The following is a 22012-nucleotide window of genomic DNA, read 5'->3' on the forward strand; positions in this document are numbered from 1 at the left end:
CCACACACAAAATCTGGGGAAGTGTGGACTCTGAGGAATCAAGTTCATAACATCCCCAGAATAAACATTATTGTTAGATGTTGCTGAAAGGAAACATTTCCTTTATGCATCCAGGCTCCTACGCAGACATGAGTTTCTTTAATCACATATGCAAGGGGATTTGGGGCTGAGATAATTTAGCTATATTAGCTGTATTACCACTGTTCCTTTTTTTCCCCCTCCTCTCTTCTTAAAGGGAAATAATTAAGTGCAATGTTATACTGATGAAGAAAAAAGTGTTAGTCACAACTTCTGAAAGTTAAAATTCCCTCAGCAAATTCCTTCGGTCAAAACTTACCAGAAAAACTTCTCAGGAAATCGATTGATTTTCTACATTTTAGACTACAGTTTTAAATTGCTTAGGTGGAATATTAGTGTTCACAATCCAAAACTGTCCAAATTTTTCAAAACAAGGCTTATTTTTTAATTGAAAAATAATAATGGCTCAGAATTTTTTTTTTAATTCAATAATCAAAGGTGCAGCTTTCAAGAATATTGTGAATACTGAAGGACAAGATATTGGCGAACTATGTAATATTCAAAAACATCTTGTTAAAGATGAACAGCAGACCTTGGATTGTTCTTAAGGAACACTTTTATACCTTTCTTAAAGTTTGAAGAGCTTTATTTTCCTAAAATGGAAGTATAGAATCGGTCCTTGTCAGAAGGGAGCAACACAGGGCCCTAGTGATTCACACCTCCTGTATGTGCAATTAAAGTGATGCTTTAATTTGAAAAAAAAAAAAAAGATGAACAGCAAATGACTTGTTTGACATTTAGAGCCTGTGATTCTATTGCTGAAACACAGCACTTATCTACGATGACAGCTAAGTTTATGCATTGCTTCAAATTACTTTGTTATCAAGGTCAGGATCCTAAGCTTTTACACACAAATGATGTCTTCCCGCAATCAATTCATTCATAATAAACTACAGAATATGATGCAAACACAAAAATCTTAGATTTGGAAAGGTTACTAAAAATGATGCAGTAATTTTTCACACCTTAAGCCTTTCACAGGCATAATTTGTAACCTGAAAAATCCCATGGCCCTCGGCCACCTGTGAAGTCACACACACTGTCCATCACATCCCTAAAGCAAGGCTGTGATCCATATCAACCACCCCTGAGATCCTATGTAATTCAGCTCCCGAGATGGTGCCTTTATCTTCCTTTACTTTAACTTGAACTACATGGGGTTTTGTTGTTGTTTTTGTAAACTTTTTTGCAGTTTTACTGAGATATAACTGACATAATACTGTGAAAGTTTAAGGTGTGCAACATGTTCGTTGATACACAACCATATTGCTAGTTACCTCCATCACATCACATAATTACCATTTCTTTCTTTGTGGTGAGAACATTTAAGACCTACTTCCTTAACCACAAGTATACATAATACAGTGTTGTTAACTCTATCACCATGCTGTACATCCCAGAACTCATTCATCTTACAACTAGAAGTCTGTACACTTTGGCCTACATCTCCCTATTTTCCCCAAAAGTTAGCCCTTGGCAATCACTATTCATTTTATTCTGCTTCTGAGTGTGTTTTTTTTTAACTTAGATTCTACATACAAGTGATATCATACAGTATTTGTCTTTCTCTGACTTCTTTCACTTAACATAATGCCCTCAAAGTCCATCCTTATTGTCACAAATGGCAGGATTTCCTTCTTTCTCAAGCCCAAACAATACTCCACTGTATATGTACACCGCATCTTCTTTACCCATTCATCTGTGGACGGACCCTTCGGTGGTTTCCCGAATCTTGGCTATTGTGAGTAAAGCTGCAGTAAATGTGGGAGTGAAGATACTTCTTTGAGATCCCGATTCTGTTTCTTTTGGATATACATACCCAGAAGTGAGACTGCTGGGTCACATAATAGTGCTATTTTTAATTTCTCGAGGAACCTCTATACTGTTTTCTTATCTTTTTTTCTTCTCTCTCTACAGTGTTTTCTATAGCGGTTGCATCCATTTACATTCCCACCATCAGTAAACAAGGATTACTATTTCACCACATCCTCACCAACAATTATCTTTTTGATAACAACCACTGAATAGTATGTTAAGAGGTCACTAGAATTTTAGGAATGGCATATTTTGATTGGGCAAACATCTTTTTTATTGAGTTTCCTATGATCAGGGCTCTTATTTCGAGGAGCTGTGGACTGGACCTGGGATCCCAGCACATAAGATAGAATGGTGTACCTAAGGGCACAGCATCTGAGTGTCAAGAACGGGCTCTGTGAGACGGCAACAGGACGAGCATGGGGGAATACTAGCTAAGTATCAAAATGTCTAGCTGTCTATGTATGTGTTTAAGAACTGTGTGTAATTTCTTAAACTTGTGATAAAGTTCTGTCTCGACAGAACTCTGTATTTCTCTAACATGTTCAAATACTGGAAATACTAATGCTTAACATTGAAGGCAGTCAGATCATTCATAACTAGTGAATTATACTACCAAGAACTTGTTAGAAAACTGTACTTTATACTCACATTTTCTATTAGGTCACAAATGATAGCATTATTGAAGTACTCAATGTGAGTCCATTCTATGTCCTGAAAAAGAAAAAACAGAACATAATCAAATCCCATATAATGATGCTACAACACTACTATCTATAATACAAGACTTTGCCCATATTACTATCTTCCACTTTCTCTCTGAAAATTTCCTTTATAAAAGTCAGTGTGGCAAATGTCATCTTCTGGTTCCCAAAACTCTGGTAATGCAGCAGTCTAGCACACACACGATTCGATTGAAATAAATGCCCTTGACCTGAGCTGAGATGGCCTCCCCTTCCAGACTCCCATCTGTGGCAATTTCCCATGCACTTTGCTGGCTCTGGGCCATTTACTCACCAGGCCCTCGGGTCAATATTACTTTGTGTATATTTACAGTGTTTATAAGGAAATAAGTCAGAACTCGAACCCAAGAATCTAAGGCCTAGATTTTTCTGTTCTTAATTTATAATCACAAGGAAGAAATTCATTTTAGAGTCAACCCCATGTTTAGGGCCATTAACTATTTCAAATGTAAAAATAGAACACTGCTAAAAAAAGTATTTTCAACAGAAAGAAAAAATGAAATCCTAGGCACTGGTTCTAACACTAGCTACAAAGCCAAAGCTGGGAGGCCAAATGTAAACATTCTGTATTTGCTTACACTCTGTCCATAAGTGTAAACATTTATTTTTCCTCTAAGGGGAAGAGAGTTAATTCATACTACAAGCTAAGGATCTTCCTATATACTCTTAGAACTGGTTTAGACAATCTGTACAAACTGTTTTAAGTTACAGATCAAAGTTTGGGTATTCGCTTTAGGATGAGAAGACAGGAAGAGAATGAATCTGGCTTTTAGGATGTTTATGTTAAAAAAGGTGTCATTCAAGTATAAAATGTTTCTAAAGCATGATAATAATTCCAAATGGTAGATAAATATTTATGATTTAGTTTTTCAGTAGATGAGTTATTTTACTAAGTCACTGGGGATAATATTCACATTAGAAAAATCTATACTGAGAGGCTATAAAAAGAGGATTCTGTGTCTTTAACGACTTAAAATGACACTATAGAAAAATGAAGAAAAACAGGTAGTATTACTAAAATATTAAAGCAATAAATGAAAGGGAAACAAAATATAATGCAATACAGATACAATAAAATTTCTCCTTTTGTCTAAAATAAATACATTTATACATAGAAAAATGTTGGCTATTACAAAAAACTCAGAGGGTGAAAACCAAGTATGTGTTTTAAAATTAAGGATGAATGTACTCTGTAAATATTACTTGATTATTTTCCAACTACAGCTAAATGAGATAACACATCCACAGCACTAGCATTAATACCTGCTTTTTATTAAAAATTTTAGAAAATCAATGCTTTTAAAGAGTGAACAAAGTCTTAAAATATTTTCAAATTTATATACAAGACTTTTTTGGTGTACTGTTCTCTCAAGTTTGGGCAAATGCGTGGCGTCAGGTAACCACCATCACCACAACCAGCCTCCAAAATTCCCCCAAGCTGCCCCTCTAGTCACACACCTATCCCCTGGCCACTACTGACTATTATGTCTCTATCACTGGTGCCTCGGCAGCTCTGACTTCTCTAGAATTATACACAAATAGGCTCATACATATGTAGCCTTTGAATCTGGCATTTTTCATTTAGCAAAATGCATCAGAGACTCCTTCATGCTGTTGTGTGTATCAATTGTTTGTTCCTTCTCATTGCTGAGTACTAGGACCTTGTACAGATGTACGACTGTTCTTCTGTTCGATCATCTCAGACTAGTTTCTGAACAGGGTAGTATTTTATTTCACTGCACTGGAATCCCGTGAGACTCAAGTCCATCAACTGATGTCCACTGAGCACCTACTGTGTGCTGAGCATTGCCCCACACCCACAGCAAAGAAGTTCCCAGTCAGCTCAGATGTCGTAACAAACAAGCTTTAAAAAGGTGCTCGATACATCTGATCGTAAGGTCATGTCTGAATAGTCTTCTGAAACCAGAATTTGTATTATGAGTTAAAAAAGGAAGACTTAAAGACTTTTTTCCACATTACCTCCCGTATATACTCCTCTTGCTCTTCTTTAAGAGTCAGCTCAATGAAGATCTGTTGCAGCTTTTCATTACAGTAATTGATAATGAACTGCTCAAAGCTGTTGTCCTATAGGGAGAAAAATGAAGACAGCCTTATAAAGCATGCCAGCAGCACCCCCACGACAATGCAACCCTAACATCTCACTCCACGAGAAATGTCACACACTGTCTTGTGGACCTAACCGCGGCCCAGCACACAGCTCCCGGACAGAGGCTGGCACACTGCAGGCACGTGAGAAACGATTCACGAGTCAAGTGAATGAATGAAGGATATACAAGTTATGCAGTTCTTAGAGAATGAAGAATTTTAGTTGACAAATAAGCAGCCCACATATGGTAAAAGTGAAAAGTAAATACATTCCCCCAGAAGATCAGCAAAGAAACAGCGAGATTCTTCATCTCGGTCACCCAAGTTCTCAGTCTTCCATGCTCAGGTGAAACTCTGGAGCTCAAGGAATTCTTTCTTTCTGAAAGAGCTCTTAGAGCTGTTACTCCCCCACCCAGGGTCACACCCCTCATTCTGACTCTTACACACCAGCACTTGTGAAAAATCATGTTATGTGTACCTAAGCATGTACATGTGTATTCACACCTTTTGATTAGTTTCACGTTAATCAGTCTCACTGGATTTTACACTTCAAAAGGGCTGACTATACATCTCTTGCTCACCAATGGAAGCCCATGCCTGCAGCAACCTGCACCTGACCAAGCACTCATTGTGTACTGGATGAGTGAATGAATGAATGGAGGGCTCCCAAAGTACAGACTCAAGGGAATCAGGACATCAAAATCATCTCCTAGCTAGAAACAATCTCCTCTCAGAAGGGTCACACATGCAGCACTTTTATGATTCTCAGCAGTTTCTTTGTCACAGTAGAGTTATCGCCTAGGACGATCCATTCTTACACCATTTCTGAACAATCTGCAGGTCTTAATGTATTGCTGTTCATACAGAGGGCAGAAAATGCATGTGTGTTGGATGAAAACACTTCACCAAGAACCACACCATTCAGAAAGAAGCATCTCTGGCAGATAAAACTCGTGATTTTCACCTGTGTCCCCTCTTTGCACAGAGGGGACATGGTGGCAATGCGGGCGAGAGACGGCAGCACCGCTGACTCTTACCCCCCCTGGGGTGGGCAGTCCTGGCCTTGAGGCTAGGAGCAGCCACCTGTAATGGCAGGACTGAAGCTTGCCACCCTCTGTGAATACTCAGCAGCTGCCTTCAAATCTCTCCATACATGATGAAATCAAAAGTCATAGGTTTCTGAAAGCTGATCTTTCAAAATCAAATTTAGTTTAACCAGAACAAATTGTAAAACGATACCTAGGAGGGAAAACCTAACCACATACTGTCCTATAGGTTGGCTAAGGATTTCTAATCACTAGTAAACGAATTAATCCAGGGAAATTTTAAACTCTAATCCATAAAGTACATACAAAATATATTATCACTGATTAATCTTTTAGTGTTAAATGTTGAAGATAAAAGTTGTGTTTTTTTTTTTTTTAAATCCTGAAGGTTCTTACTTAAAAGGCACACAATTATCACCAGAACATTCAATAAATATAGTCCTGGACATGAAGGTCATTCCCCAGCACTCATTTTCATGTAAAGTTTTAAAAACCAAGTGCTCCAATTCTCAGAGACTAATTAATTAATCTAGCAGACTAGCAGCTGATGTCGGTATGATATATCAATAGATGCCTTATTATAATCAGTGTAAGGCCATTTATGAGAAAGCCTGGCTTTCCTAGTTTGGTAAAATACATCTGTGCTACTACCCCAAATTAACACTTGTACATAAAATTAAAATTTTAGTGATTTATAGGAGCAGATCTTTGTTTTTGTTTTAATTCATGGAGTAAATCCTTTCTGTTATTTAACAGGTTTGTACCCATGGAGCTATTTAAACAAAATTATGCTAAATTTTCAAATGGTAACTAGTGAGAAGAAGGGAGGGGAGAACAACTGGTGTCCTTGACACAGTATGTGGCTGTGAGCAGCTGGAGATATGCCTCCAGAACAGGACTATGAGATAAATACACACAAGCGAATTAGGAACCAAGGCAAAGCTTCACAATCACAATACAACCTAAGGTGTGAATCTGAGCTAAAGTAAATTTCTCCTCAATTTTTAAAAGCTCTTGTATGAACTTTTTGGTAAGTTCTTCTATAATACACTTCATATCCACACACAGTTAATCAATGGCCATTTACTGCAAAAACTTCACACAGTTGGAGAAGCTATTAACACAAGCGCATGCAACAGAGCAGCAATGCACACAGTCCATACTTACTGCATTCTGGGGCACAAAGGGACAGATCACACAAAATGCAGTCAGTTCTCAATGTGCAATGGACTTCTAAAAGTAAACTCTGATGGATAGTTATTTACTGGTGCGTATGACAGATTTTATCATCCAGGCTATATTTCTGATTGGCACAAAACTTGAGATCAATACATGTGTCCCATCAACTCAAAAGACAGGATCACAATACCTACTCTACATGTGGTATCTGAATTAGAGTTCTGCTAGGGTAGAACTACTCAGGAGAAAAGCCGTTTGCCTGAAATAATATATCATATACCCTGCTTGAAGTCCTAAGGCTTCAGAATGTAGTACTTCTAATGCTAAATTATCAGCAAAAATAAAATGTGTCTGACATATTCACTCAAAGACTTGTGGACAAAGTTGGCAAGTCACCAAAAGAGTGAAGAGGTTCATCGAGATCCAGGGCACCCCTCCCCTCTTTCCCACCACAGTGACCCATTCCTGTGGTGCACGTGTTGTGTCCCCTTCAAATACAAACAAGAGGGATAGGAGAGTGTTCTGGAAACAGCCTAAGAACAAAAACTTGACTCTGACCTCAACCTGCTGCATACAGAACAAAACCCAAAATCAATAGCACAGTCAATAAGGCAGAAGCCAGCTTACTTACTAAAACACCTTGCATTTGTTGCAAACCTACCTCACAGACCCCAAACATGCCACGAACTGTCAAAGAATGATTCATTATTGCTGAAAATGAAGGCAATCATATTTCCTGTGATTAATGTTTACGTTGTTGACACTGTCCCAAATTTGGGGGAAATGAGACTTCACAAATCATTACATCTAAGTTGCAAAAATCTACAATTTGCAGAAAATTAAAGAACAGTCTGGTACTAGGTCATACAGGTGCAACTTGCACATACTCAATTTCTTCATTTATATAAGCATTAAATATCACCAGGTTCTCCTGCTCCCCTTTATAAAAGCTAAACTGGGTCAAGGAACCATCACATGAATACATAGGCGCCAAAGCAGCTTGGAATTTGGATGTTTTTGGCTTGTTCAGAACTGTGGGTGGCCAGCAATCCCTGAGTCGGGCTCTCTCTTGTGCACGACAGTCCTGTGAATCAAAGTCTGCAAAGGAGGAAGTAGGCAGGAGCATGTTCTCATGAATGACTCACCTCCTCTCCCTCCAGTTTTCTATCCATGCTCCACGCATGGAATTTTTCTCCATTGTCTACAGTACATTCATCCCTAAAGACTGAAGGATAAAACTAAAACTCTTGGCACAAGAACATACTGAATTTTCCATTAGACAATCCCCTTAAATGAAGCTCAGAACCACCCTTACCCTTGTTGGACTGCTCCAGAAAACACAAGTAAACAGCAAAGTGTCTGGGTTCTATACCATTCTACACTGTTTGCAAAGTGTAGACGGGTAGTAAGCACTCATTGGATTTAGAGATAAAAAATACACCAACATTTTATAATCTAGGCCTTCTATTAAGAATTCTAGAGTTTGAGTCCAGCCTTTCAACATCAAAAAAAAAAAAAAAACCCACAAAAATTTGTACTCCCAAAATTCATAGCCAGTTTATACTCATGTCAACCATGAGCTTTCCACTTGTAGTGATTTTGAAAGATGAATAAAAAATATTGGCCTGTTATCGTATTTGTATATTCTCAGCAATAAAGAAGGCTAATGATGTTTTATACTCTTTAAGACAGATATTTAAATCTTATACTCTTTATAAATAATAAGCATTGAAAGCAAGATGTAAAATAAATGAGGTAGCTCCTTCAACTCCATCATTAGGATGGTGGGTGGGAAGGAGTCTGCAGATGAACTAACCCGCCTGCCAATGCAGCAGACACAAGAGATGTGGGTTTGATCCTCGAGTCAGCAAGGTCCTCTGGAGGAGGGCATGGCAACCCACTCCAGTATTCTTGCCTGGAGAATCCCACAGACGAAGCAGCCTAGGGGGGCTACAGTCCATAGGGTTGCAAAGAGTCAGACACTGAAGCAACTTAGCCTGTAGATAATGTAGGAAACAGGGGGGCAGTTCAAACTCAAAGATCATAACTTACTTCAGCAAAAAGCATTGTTAATTACATATTTAATTGATATTTCCCATAGCTCAACACTTTCATCTGAGGTCAGAGTTTAGATGTAACAGGTTGGGTGGGGGTTCCATTTTTTACATACAATGGAGTCTTTTGCATAACAAGTGAAAAGTACATTTATCTAAAAGTTCTAAAGCTTTGTAACAACACTGTTTTAGGAATTGGGCTGTATTATTGTTTTAAAGTGTGCTGTTGGTCTTAGCAAAGGTTTACTCAGTGGAAAACCCTTGGGCAGTTCCCATTTATAATACTCTTCCTACAGAAAAATACAATGCGTTTTAACGATCCATTTTTAAAAATCACAATGTCAAGAAGTGGGCCCCAGATCAAGAGCCACTTTTTTTTCCCCCCAGAAAGTTAACTTTGTAAAAAAAACAATCCTCAGAGTAAGAGAGAAACATTTAACTTTAAAGATTCTCCTTTTCAAAAGACACTCACAAAACTGACTGACTGAAGCTATAGAAAACTTCCCTTTAAATATGTAACATTTTTCTTTCCTGTACCTACTCAAATATAGTCAATATTAGAAAAACAGCATTCTAGTTCTCTTAAATACTTTTTAAATACGCTGTGACTTAAAAAGTTCTAGCAACAACACTGACAAACAAGCATATACATGTTATGAACAATATTAATTCTTATCATTTTCATTCTAAAATCCACTTTCAATCATCTCCTTCCTCTTCAACTATAAGTTCTCCAGCATATAAAGGATGAAATTAAATACAAAACGCTGGAACAAAAGATGTTCCCTATAACTAGAGTCAATCTTCTTTTAAAAAATATTTTAGAAAACAAATCCTATAATCATTAGATGAACTTAACCAGTTGGTCTCACATTGACATTTCCCCAAATATCAGTTAGATTCTTTAATTTGAAACAATCATGGCACCTTGCCTATCACAGTCTTACTATATATGGCCACTTTCAATGAGGTTCTGAGAGCAAGATGAGTAAGAATGCCTGATTGCAAATAACAGCATTTGGCCTGTGCAAAACTAGCTCAGCCATATGAGAGGTAAAATATTCAGTCACTGCTGTCCTGCTTTGGTCTATAGGACACTAACAAGAATTCCCCAGTAAACTACCTGTCCACTCTATTAGATAAGTACTTAGAAAAGAGTTCAATCATTTAGATTGCCCAACATTGTTTTGAATTCAGTTTCACTTTTTTTAAGAATAGCATTTGCTACTTTATGGAGATGCTGTAAATATTTCTCAGAAATCTAAGAGCATGTTTTCAGTTATAAGAATATCCAAGCTTAATTGTGAAGATTTGGAGTGTCTGGATTATAATTCTCTTCTTTTGCAAACCTGAATACGTTCTACCAGGATGTATGGCTAGATTTTTCTCCTCAGTGAACTTTAATTCATTTCACCTTATTTTTGGTATCAATGTTCCACTAATAGGTTTTCCAAACTGACATCAGATCACATGTGGCCAGCAGGGCAGAGCCATTCACCCAGCTGAGACCGGAATGTTTTGCAGTCAAACGCATGTGTCATCATCTCATGGTTTAATGCATCAGTTTCCCTCTTCCGTTTAGAGACAGACCAAAGTAAATGAAAGGTTTCCACCAGCCCAGCTGAAAAACATTCTCATGGGAACTGTCAGTAGGGTCAAGAGGCAGAATTAGAAACATTTAAAAAAATTCCTTCTAGTCCTGTACACTTTTTAAAGTGATGCCCAGGGCTTTCTAAAAGGCAGCACCTTAAGTCCTGCAGCCATTTTTCACTGAAGAAAACAGAAAGAATTTTCTCTATATTCTATGAGTTTATTTGCACTTGAGTGGACAATATCACTGAAATTTTCATTTTTGCACTGATGTGGATTCTGAATATCTCCTCTCAGGTCATATTCTGAGCCGTTGCACATGAGCTTATCGTACATTTATGTCCTCAATTATCTGGGTTCCTAGTGTTCAACCTGACGAGCTCTGACATTTCCACATGTTCCAATTTTGCTGAGAATCCAGGAAAATGTATAATAGGATCTGGGGTGTTTGTGTGAATACATTAAAAGAAAAAAAACAACTTTCTAATTCTGAATCAAAAGGCAGGTAAATGTATCTTGAAAGAGCCCAACCAAATCCCTCCTCTGCCTTTGCCCCAAATAAGTTTGTTTATAAAAGAAATAATTCATAAATAGATTATTAAAAATCAAGATGCTTGAAAGATTAACTGAGAAGGTTTAGACAGGAAAATGGAAAGAACAATTAACTATAATGAGAAACAAATCTTAATTCTCTCAAGAAATGGGGGGAACCCCATTTACTAATTTACGGCATGGAAAAGGAAAATTAACTTCTAAAGATTTTATGGCCATCATAAGATTTGCTGTAGGCATACAACTGGTTGGATCTGGTCTGTTTAAAAAGAGTAAAAGTATAACCGGTTTAGTTTTAGGAAATTATATACACACAGATTAGGTTTAGGTTAAGATGAATTGTGGGTGAGGCAGGACATCTAGTACAGAGGTCAAATGGCAAGGACACCATATATGCTTAGAATTTACAGTTCACACTGAAGATTCCTGTTTATAAGAGCAACCTTGATGGCATACTGGAATGACCTGGGAACCTGAAACACTGCTGCTTGGACCCCAGGCCCAGAAGTTCTGATCTATTGGTTTGGGTGCAGCCCAGACAGCCGGATTCCCCAAAGTTCCCCAGGTGAGTCCAACGTGTAGCTAAGTTAGAGAACTATTGAACTGGAGTCATGATAGAACATTGGGTTGGCTTCATCTTCCAGTAAGCTCTAATTAGCCATGAGAACTTCAGAACTTTCTTCTGAAGAAAGGAAGACCATTTAGAAACATAATGCAGGCATTTTCAGAAAGTCCATAGCTATAACAATGTTGAGGAAAATGGTGATAAAACTTGCAGAAGGAAAGCATGTTTGGAAAGGTAGGCTTATAGAAAAACCTGAATTAACCATAAATGAAAAATATTCCTGGATTGCTAAAGGGTATTCCACTCAGTGCTAAGTTATAGGAAGTTTCCACTTGGAACATCTAAATTCTGTTATGATTAGGTCTGCTTGTTTGTTGTTTGTTGGTTTAGTTACTAAATTGTGTCAGACTCCTTGTGACCACATGGACTGTAGCCCACCAGGCTCCTCTGTCCATGTAATTTTCCAGGCAAGAATACTGGAGTGGGTTGCCATTTCCTTTTACAGAGGATCTTCCCAATCCAGGGATCGACCCTGTGTCCTGCATTGGTAGGCAGATTCTTTACCACTGTGCCACCAGGGAAGCCGAATTAGGTCTATAATAAACACTTTAAAGAGAGATCTAATTTCCTGGTTAGAGCTTCCTACCAGAATCAGGATGTGTCCTCAGCCAGCAACAGACTCTCCATCTTAGAACCAAGACCATGAAGGCAAGGAACATCTTTGCCTTGCTTACCACCAGCATTGGAGGTACTGAATAAACCCTGGGGATATGACTCCCTCACTTACACATGGTCAAACTGCTCATGAGGTTTAACTCAGGGGGGCAGGGCGTGGCAGGTCTCTTTTCCCACGGCTAATTAGAGCTTACTGGAAGATGAAGCCAACCCAATGTTCTATCATGACTCCATTATCCTATTTAAAAAAAGGTTCCATGTACTGTGACAGGACACTAAACGCTCACCCATTAACATGGATCAATGAATTTTTTCTGCCAAAGCAAAAATGAAATTAATTTGATTTGAGAAATATCAATGAATAGATTTTTTTTTTTTAACTTTCTAGTGAGATCTCCACTTTTGCCCTGCACATGAAACCATCTAAATGAAGATAAGCAGTGGGCTGGGTAAGAAACCTCTTTCCCTGCCAATGGCAAAGAATGACTTGGCATTTAGTGCCCATCAAGTGACAATGACCTGATGTCTTGCTGGAAAGAAGCTAATTTTAGCACCATGACTTCTGAGTCTACTCAGGCAATCCTCCTCATGCACAAATCCCAAATTCTTCCTCTTACCAAGGGGCCGGGAGCTCTCCTTCTTAGAGTCTGCTAAAGGCACACCAATATAAGCAGATACTATGCTGAAGGGCAGTCTTCGAGGGCAGCAGGAAGCACAAAGGGCCTGGGCACTCTTCTACCAGCCCACAGATGAGTCCTGGGAAGGCGCCCCACAGTGCCCAAGGAGCTTGGAATGATGACAAAGATGCAGAAATAGGGAGCATTTCAGAGACTTAAAGCATTTGGGTTTTTTCTTTGTCTCCAGATACTGTGAGTTTGGGAACCATGTGAGTTTGGGGAGAAGAGTAAAGAAAAGCCCAGTAGAAGGCCTTTTTAAAAATCAAAGAGGCCTAAGATTTAGGTCCTGAGTCTGACATATAGTGGCCATGTACCTTGGGATAGTTACTTGACCTTCAAAGCCCTGCTGCTGCTGCTTTTTCTATAAAAGGAGAAATAATAGCAGCCACTCCATGAGACTACTGTGGCAATTAAATCAGACAACATACACAACACTACAGTTCTTGCATATAGGCAGTCCTCAATGATTATTTCCATCTAGCTGTTAAATATGGAACATAATAAAGCAAGCAGAAGGCATAATCGCCAAAGTAAATGTTGTAAGAAAAAGGCATTGACTAGAAAGGTCTGGCTGAGCTGCAGGAAGTGAGCTGATGTCTTTTTTGTGACCCTGCGACACTGATACTTGGAACATGTAAATTCTTTGGGTGGTCACTCTGGGTAGGGCCTCGCTGTTTAAAGGAATTCACAAATTACTGGTGGGGAGAGTTAAGAAAGGAGGAGCCTGATCTACTCGTTATTTTTCCTGAACCAAACTAAAATATCAGTGCTAAAAGTAAGACTCCTTTAGGTCTCACTTTAAGTGAGAGTCCTTTAAGGATGTATAACAGGTCCTTAAAACAGCTTCTAAATGCCGAAGTTAGCAAGGGAGTAAATACGAAATTCCAATATAAGTCTATCATGTTGAAATATTTAACTTGCAATGAATATGGAGTCTCTTAAAAAATTTCATTATGAACTTTTAGCTGAAAATTTCCTTCAACCTGTGCAGCAGAACTCATAAGATTACAGTTGGATGAGACCTGGATAAGACCCAACAAAGCACGTAATGCAGACACTCCCTGCCTGAGTCCTACACAGATGAAGTAACCAGCTCTGGCCAGGCCACAGCCAGCCTCTGGCTCTCCTATTTCTGGCTTTTTTTTACAGCACCATCCTGTCTGATTTTCAAGCAACCTACAAGTGAATAAACATTAATAACTACAGACATAATGTCTATATACTTTGTTAGGAATTTCACAGTAAGAATTTTGAATTTGCAATTTCAAAAGTCAAGTACTAATGGAAGAAAGTTTTTTTAAACAGCACAGTCTCCAAAATGCTGGATCTCAGCTCTTAACACACACACAACTGTGACATCTTTACAAAAGTTATTTGTAGATTAAAGAGTCATGTTAATTATATTAAATGTTGTCTATAGAACACATGATTTAATCTCCAACTGTTTCACAAAATAAAGATAATAATAACAGTAATAATAATAATAAAAAGCAGCTCACCTCAAAAATTTCGAAGCCATAAATGTCCAAAACACCCATGACTTTCTTTCTCACTTTTGTTTGTGCCTTAAAAATAGTTTCAAATTGAAGGGTTAATTTAAGTATTACATATAACACTAAAAGCATAACAAGGACTATAGACATAGATTACAAGTTAATTGTGTCTCAGGCCTAGAAGAATATAATTTAGGTTTTTTTAAACACATGAAAGAAGAAAGCCAGTTTATATTTGAAAAGTGTTTATTTGAAAACTCTAAACAAATTTAGTATTTAAAGTCTTTCCTAATTTCTTTTTCTTATATAAAGATTCCATTTGTATGGAATCTCCCCCCAATTTTAATAATAGATGATTTAAAGAAGGAATCATTATGCTTTCCTTATCAGATGCTATATTAGATGCTTAATTATAAAGAAAGAGATCATAGGGTCTTTCAAAACCATCTAGTCCAATACTCTCATTTTCTTGAAGAACATATTATAGCTAGACTGATCCAGTGACCTCTTCAGCCAAGGGTACATAACTAGGCACCAGATGGGTCACAACCTAGACCTAGGATGCTCTCTTTCGTAGCAACTCTGCAAATACCATTAGATTATTCACTGGTGAGATTTCTTATAACATGCATGCAAAACAAAACAGAACTGCTGACAAATTTCAACCCTAAACAAGGGAGAAGCTTTTCAAGGAACAATCTTGGTAAGTGCTAACCGATTACCTGATTATAAAACTAAAATATCCTTAACTTAATGTTTATACTCTGAATACCATTTATTACAATTATTTATTTATCTATTTATAGAGATTCAGTACCTTAATGCTTTCATTGATTCGATTTACCAGCCATGAAAACAACCTGCTGTAGAGGTTTTTAGCCAGAGCATCACGAGCATAATAAGCCTATTAAACAGAAAAGGAAAAACTCAATACCCACAGTTACCACAATGCTTAATTTCAATAAAATAATGAAGATATTTTAAAAAGATATTGAAAACTCTTTTATTTCAAATTTGTTTTCAGAGGATTTTTATTGTACTCTGGATGAACAGTCAAGCCATTAAGGAAACTGGGCAAATTGCTTATACTCGGTTATTATACTTTTTTGCATCCCAGGAAATTAATTTTAAACACTGCAAAGGCTTTCTCCACAAGGATATTCATCTCAGTATTATAGAACAGAGAAAAATCACAGGCAATTTAGATGTCCAACAACAGAAGCATAGTAAAATAAACAAATAAGCGCCTGGTGGAAGGGAAGTTACAGAGTCATCACAGAATGATTGTTATAAACATCAGATAATGAAATGAAAAATTCCTATTATGCCTTGTGATAATAAAAAGTATACATTTATTATAATAACAACTATTTTTTAAACTACTAGATGTAGGAAATTCAAAGGAAATATATTGAAAATGGTTTTGATTGATGAGATCTGTAATTATTTTTCATCAATCAGCCTTTTGAGCATTTAAAAGAATTTTCGTAATAAGCAGTATAACATGTTGTTGGATAATACTTTGTATAATAAAAATAAAGTGCTTTCATTTGCTTATCGTTTGAAAGCTGTTCACATGTTGTTGGATAATACTTTGTATAATAAAAATAAAGTGCTTTCATTTGCTTATCGTTTGAAAGCTGTTCACAGCCACTTAACAAAGAGTAGGTAGAAGACATCGATGTCTCTCTGACCCTGATTTAGAATACAAAGCCTGGAGAAAGTTGGGTTTGGTCGGGAGACCTAACAGACCCTAAACAAACGTGCCAAGGGTATGCAGGAGTAGGTACTAGTGATACGTCAGATATCATTGCTCTGGGGTCAGGCCTGGAGACGGGCAGCAGCAGCCCATCTGCTGAAGAAACTGGCCCCAGGAAAGGAAAGAAGAGGTTCTGTTGCTGTTTTTAAGACTAGACATATGTGTGTACTTCACTATAAATAAAAAGTTGGGCATTACAGTTAAAGTAAATCATTATATTTTTATTTTATAAAGAACACAACATACTAGATAGTGTGAAAATTCTTTCTCTACAATTCTTCTTTAAATGAAGTGTGACAACTTCAACAGACTCACTCCATGGTAACATACTACAGCTGGGAAGAGAGTATCTTCTCCCTTTATCTGATACTTCCATGCTAATCCCAAACCTGTCTCCCTAAGTCTCAGGCAGTTACTCCAATAAGGGTTAGAAAATCCACCTAGACGTTGGTAAAAAAATAAAGCCTGACTGTTCAATACTATATATGGGGTGGGGGCTGGGGAGCAGAGAGAAAAATTCCACAGAAGAAAATGTATATAAAATGCTGACACAAAGACAGAATGTTTAATTTAGAAGAACGGTCTTTCTCCAATACCCTTTCTTCTAGGTTCTGTTCTGTTTGTTTTTTTTTTTTTCTTAATAGACAATTTAAGTGCCTAGAATAGTGCTTGGCACATAGTCTGCAGGTGGATCTTGAAGTGTCCTCGTCCTCTTCTATGGCCTCATAAACCTAGATATTCTCTCTTAATCCTTTCCCCTTTTCTCTTATAAGTTCAAGTCATTTCCAAACACTACTTATTTATAAACAGACTCTATTTCATCATCACATCACCCAGCTCTCCTAACTGTATGCAACTTGCTATAAACAAACCACCGTTTCAGTATGCAACTGAATGAATAGTGACAACTTATTCTGGTAAACTGCTTTATATTTTTTAAAGTGTAACCACTGACAATCTTAATCGTCCCTGTTTTGTTCAAATACTTACTTAAAAGTCTCAAACTCAGATGTTTTCAGGGACTGCACAATAGAAATCAATGGGAAATAGCAGGGTCCAAGGAAGCTGGAGGCTGCATTCCAGGTTAAAGGCACTCAAATTCAAAATTTAAAAAGTAAGCTAACACAAGAAAAGAAATAAGCCAAAACTACTCTTCCCTCAAATATTCATCAAATAAAACACACCGACTGAGCTGCATCTGGCCTCACGGTTGTCAGTCTGCTACCTGTAGCTTCTTGGGTCTGACTGTGCCACCTCATCTCCACAGTGATGTCCTCCACAGGAAGGCTCATTCCCACAGATCATGAGTAAGGTGTGCAGAAACGAGGGAAGACCGAGTGCACAGCCTCGCCATCTCAGATTCTAGCACAAATGACAAGACAGTTTCTGCAGCTGATGAAGCTCTTAGAGAAAAACCCCAGGAGGAACATGCTTCCATGATGATGTCCAGTATCAGGCGTGACCCAGGACAGTAGGGTAAGTGGAGACACAGAGATGCATGGGCATGGGGCCCACTTTCTGGGAGCTTAGAGAGGAATATGGGAGGTCAAACAATCAAAGGGCAAGTTCCAGAGGAGTTTGCAGGAGAAAAATGAGTTCAGAGAAGGAATAATCAGGGCCTTATGATCACGGAAGTCTTCCGAGATGAGGTACAATTCAAGGACCATCTAGACAGCAGAAGGAATTAGCAATGACATGGATAAGCAGGAACAAAGGTCCCAGGTAGAAATAAGTATGGCATTTAGAAAACTATCAGGGAATAAACTGAGAGAAGTCATTTAGGGTCAGATGACAGGGACTCTGGGAGCCAAGGAGCAAGTATGTGGTAGAAGCTGAATAATAACTCTGACTTGAGTTTCTGCTATTTCAATATTAGTCATTCCATCTGGAGAAAGATCTAAACGCCTTGGGGAAAATGAGGCATAGGGCAGTAAAGACGATAATGGGGCCCAAGAATTGAAGCTATGAGGAAAAGGTAATAAAACAAATCACATCTTGTAGGAATCAAAATCTTTTAGGCCATAAGACTGGTAGAAACAAACTCTCTGAACCCTACAACAACAACAAAAACTAGAATAAGAAGCTGAATAATCTAAGATCTCAAGCCAATTCTTTCATGCCAATGGTTAAAAGAATGGGGGAAAGTTTTACCCAGTGATGCAAGGTGACTCAAGATTATAAATGTTAAGAGGCACCTGGTTCTGATTTCTGTACAGGATGATTAAAAAGCAAGAATAAAACACACACTAAAAAGACAAAAATACATCCATATATATATAATATATATGAAATATCCCTAAAGGGCCTCTTAAACAGATATTTTCTCATCGTATCAGTATATACTTCACCATCCCCACTCTGGCTATTGAAATATTCTCAAAATGGGACCTCGGGGTGGACAGCAGCAGCAGCAGCATCACCTGGAAATTTGTTAGAAATGCAAAGTCTCCCATCCTACCTCAGACCTAATGAACCAAACACTCCAGGGGGTATGACCTGCAAACTGTGTCTGAGAAACCCTCCAGGTGATTCTCATGCACCCTCAAGTTCGAGAACCACTGTTGCAGACAATCCACTCTGACATCATTTCTAGCCATGTAGCTCTGAATCCTCTTTACATGTTCATAGCCTTAACCAAGCCTGATCAACTCTTTTCTGCTATGTACTCCAAACCTGGCTCCTCTCACACTTTTCTTTTCGAAATACCATTTCATCCATTCTTTATACATCTAAATCCTTCAAAGACTGGCTCAGAAATCATGGTCTCCAAAAATCCTCTTTAATCCCTTCTGTCCCTACTAATGGTCTACACAGAGGCTTCCGCTGTGTGGGCTTTCAACCAATTTTTTCTTGACTCACCATCTGACTCTGAATGAGTGAGGTGGACAAGGACAGACATCGTAGCAGTAGTAGTAACTTAGGAAGAAGGACATACAGCAGTTATAGCTAGAAAAGGATTGTTACACCTCAAATTTACATAATTATAAAGGTATAGTATTTTCATAGTCAAAACTGTTCACCTAAAATAAAAAATCAATGTTGAAAGAAAGCTAAAAGCATGCATGTGTTTTGGGTTAGTAAGAAAGACTAGCTCAGAGCAGTAGAGAGAAAGACTAAGCCCACTCTATGTCTTACAGATGCTTAAGGCTACTTACAAGGAGGATGAAAATACAGCTAGACAGAAGAAGCCTGAGTGGGAAAAATTCTGAGTTAACCGTTTAATTCTAGCCCAGATCAACAGTGACTAGTGGGACAGTGTCTAAGCCATAGAACAAAGGATTTACACTGAAAAGGTCTATATGAGCTCCTACATATACAAGCATGCCGGAATACGTCTGTTCATCCATCCTTGAACCAAAGGAGAGAAGACATAAGCAAGTCAGACTTGTGTCTTAGAAAGATTGCACTGGCCTGAGTGTGGAGGGTAGACGGGGAACAGTAAGAAAGGCAGAGAAGCCAGTCTGGTCATTTAACCACAGCCAGCTCCCCCCGCTGTCTTCTCCAAATCAACAATGGTGCTTGGGCCAAAAATGTTGAGAGTCATCCTTGACTCTTCTCTGTCTTTTATCTCACACATACCAACACATCAGCAAATCTTACTGCATCCCCTTTCTTTTTTTTTTAATATAAATTTATTTATTTTAATTGGAGGCTAATTACTTTACAGTATTATAGTGGTTTTGCCATACGTTGACATGAATCCACCATGGGTGTACATGTGTTCCCCATCCTGAACCCCCCTCCTACCTCCCTGCATCCCCCTTCAAAATACACTTCTCATTCCACTGCCGCCACCTGGTTCAAAAGCCACCGTCGACTCTGGGTTAGCACACAATCGTGCAAGTCCCTGAGCTATGGATGTGTATCCCCCTCCCCCAAGTCCGTATGTTGAAGGCCCAGTGTGACAGTATTTGGAGGTAGGGCCTTGAGAAGGCAATTAGATTTAGATGTGGTGGTGAGGCTGGAGTCCCCATAACAGGACCGGTACCTTAAAAGGGGATGAAGACACCAAAGCTCATTTGCTCACTCCTTCTCTCTGCCATGTAAGGACACAGTAAGAAGGCAAGCGTCTGTATATAAGGGAGAGGGCCCTCATCACGAATTCAACTGTGTTGGCACTCTAATCTCAGCCTTTTAGCCTCAAGAAAAATAACTGTGAAAAATAACTGTTTTTTGTTTAAGCCACCCAGTCTACAGTATTCTGTTATAGCAGCCAAAGTGACTAAGACACCCTCTGTCCCTTACACTCTGCTGTCTACACTGCAGCCAGAATGACCCCTTACAAGCAGATCAGACCACCTGTGCTCACAACTCTCCAGCTATTTCTCAGCTCACTCAACCCCTCTGCCCCGAACACGATGGGTCTCCCTTACTCTGCTCTACTTTCTTCTCTTTGTCCATTGCACTTATCACCTGCTAGCTTGCTGCATGAATTTTCTAGGTCTACCGCGTTGTCTGGCTCCTCCTGCCAAAATTTTAAGCTCCACAAAGGCAGGCATCTTTGTGTGTCTAGTTTACTCTGTACCCCTAGTGCCTAAAACAATGCCTAGAATATGATATGACAGGATAATAGCCTGAAAAATAAAATTTTTGTTTCCACTTATACAAGATTCTGAAGACTTTAAAAACTCCCTTCCAGACATCATGTTTCACCCACCTGAGCCACATTCAGGGTAGTTGAAACTTTCTCTTGCTTGGCCTCAACCGTCCGGAAGCTGAAAGCTCGCTCTAGAACTGACTGGTCAATGCCGGTCAGTTCGCAAATTTCTTTTAACTCTGTTGTGGGGAGAATGATCACAAAGAGTTACTGCATATCTGCTGCTAATAATCAATCACTTTCAAGGCTTACAGTGTTCTTCCTAAATCATTTTCAAACCAATCAGTGTAAAAGATATAAGTCAAAAGACTTCAGACTGAGCTGTAATTACATTTCTGCTCAGTTTCACTAGATAGTTTTTTCAACTCAAAGCAAGTTTGACTTTCTACATTAAAAACTGGGCAGAAGTTTCAAAGTCAGTCTTGTTCAACAGGGCCCGTCCTCCACTGACTTACCGTTTTTATCTTTGATCTTGCTTTCATCTAAGCCATTCACTCGCGATTCAGGCTTGAACTCAATGTTCCCCAGCTTCAACACCGCGGCCACCACCTCTAACACAGACTCAGCTTCATGGTCCATGAAACCCACGATCTGCATGGCATTCTGGGGGAGAAAAAGCACCTGTTTTCTGTCTGCAGTTCTCTATTATTTAAAAAAATAAATCATAAAACAGACTCACCTCTGAAAAAAAATCAAAAAGACAAAGTGTCCCAGAGTAAACTTTCCAAAAGGCAAAACTAACATCACATGGAAAAATCTGAGCGAACTTTGTGGCCAACCCAATAATGAATGAACTGAATTAGAATCAGTGCGGGGCTCTATCTTGTTCGGTGGTTTGAAGTCCTGAATCAAGGAGCCCTGGGGCATTTCACGGGCTGTGGCGAAGAGGAAGACAGAGGGAGAGAAGGTGGAGAGCTGAGCCCCTGGTTCCCACTCCAACTCTACAGCGGGTGTGTGTGTGTGTGTGTGTGTGTGTGTGTGCGCGCGCGTGCAAAGAGGAAGACAGAGGGAGAGAAGGTGGAGAGCTGAGCCCCCGGTTCCCACTCCAACTCTACAGCGGGGTGTGTGTGTGTGTGTGTGTGT

The 22012-nt window shown here is 38.7% G+C and overlaps 1 protein-coding gene across 4 annotated transcripts in view; it reads right to left on the reverse strand.

Moving 5' to 3' along the window:
- MYO1B (myosin IB) overlaps window positions 1-22012 on the reverse strand; it is a 188322-nt gene that overhangs the window by 34544 nt on the left and 131766 nt on the right. For all 4 annotated transcript variants that reach the window (XM_043910537.1, XM_043910538.1, XM_043910539.1 and 1 more), the window contains 6 exons: window positions 21385-21532; window positions 20990-21108; window positions 15391-15477; window positions 14580-14645; window positions 4617-4721; window positions 2545-2607 (listed from right to left, as the gene is read on the reverse strand). In XM_043910537.1, the coding sequence (XP_043766472.1) occupies window positions 2545-2607; window positions 4617-4721; window positions 14580-14645; window positions 15391-15477; window positions 20990-21108; window positions 21385-21532 (588 nt within the window). The remainder of the gene's footprint in view (window positions 1-2544; window positions 2608-4616; window positions 4722-14579; window positions 14646-15390; window positions 15478-20989; window positions 21109-21384; window positions 21533-22012) is intronic.

This window comes from Cervus elaphus, chromosome 8, assembly GCF_910594005.1.
Source record: "Cervus elaphus chromosome 8, mCerEla1.1, whole genome shotgun sequence".
Classification (NCBI taxonomy): Eukaryota; Metazoa; Chordata; class Mammalia; order Artiodactyla; family Cervidae; genus Cervus; species Cervus elaphus.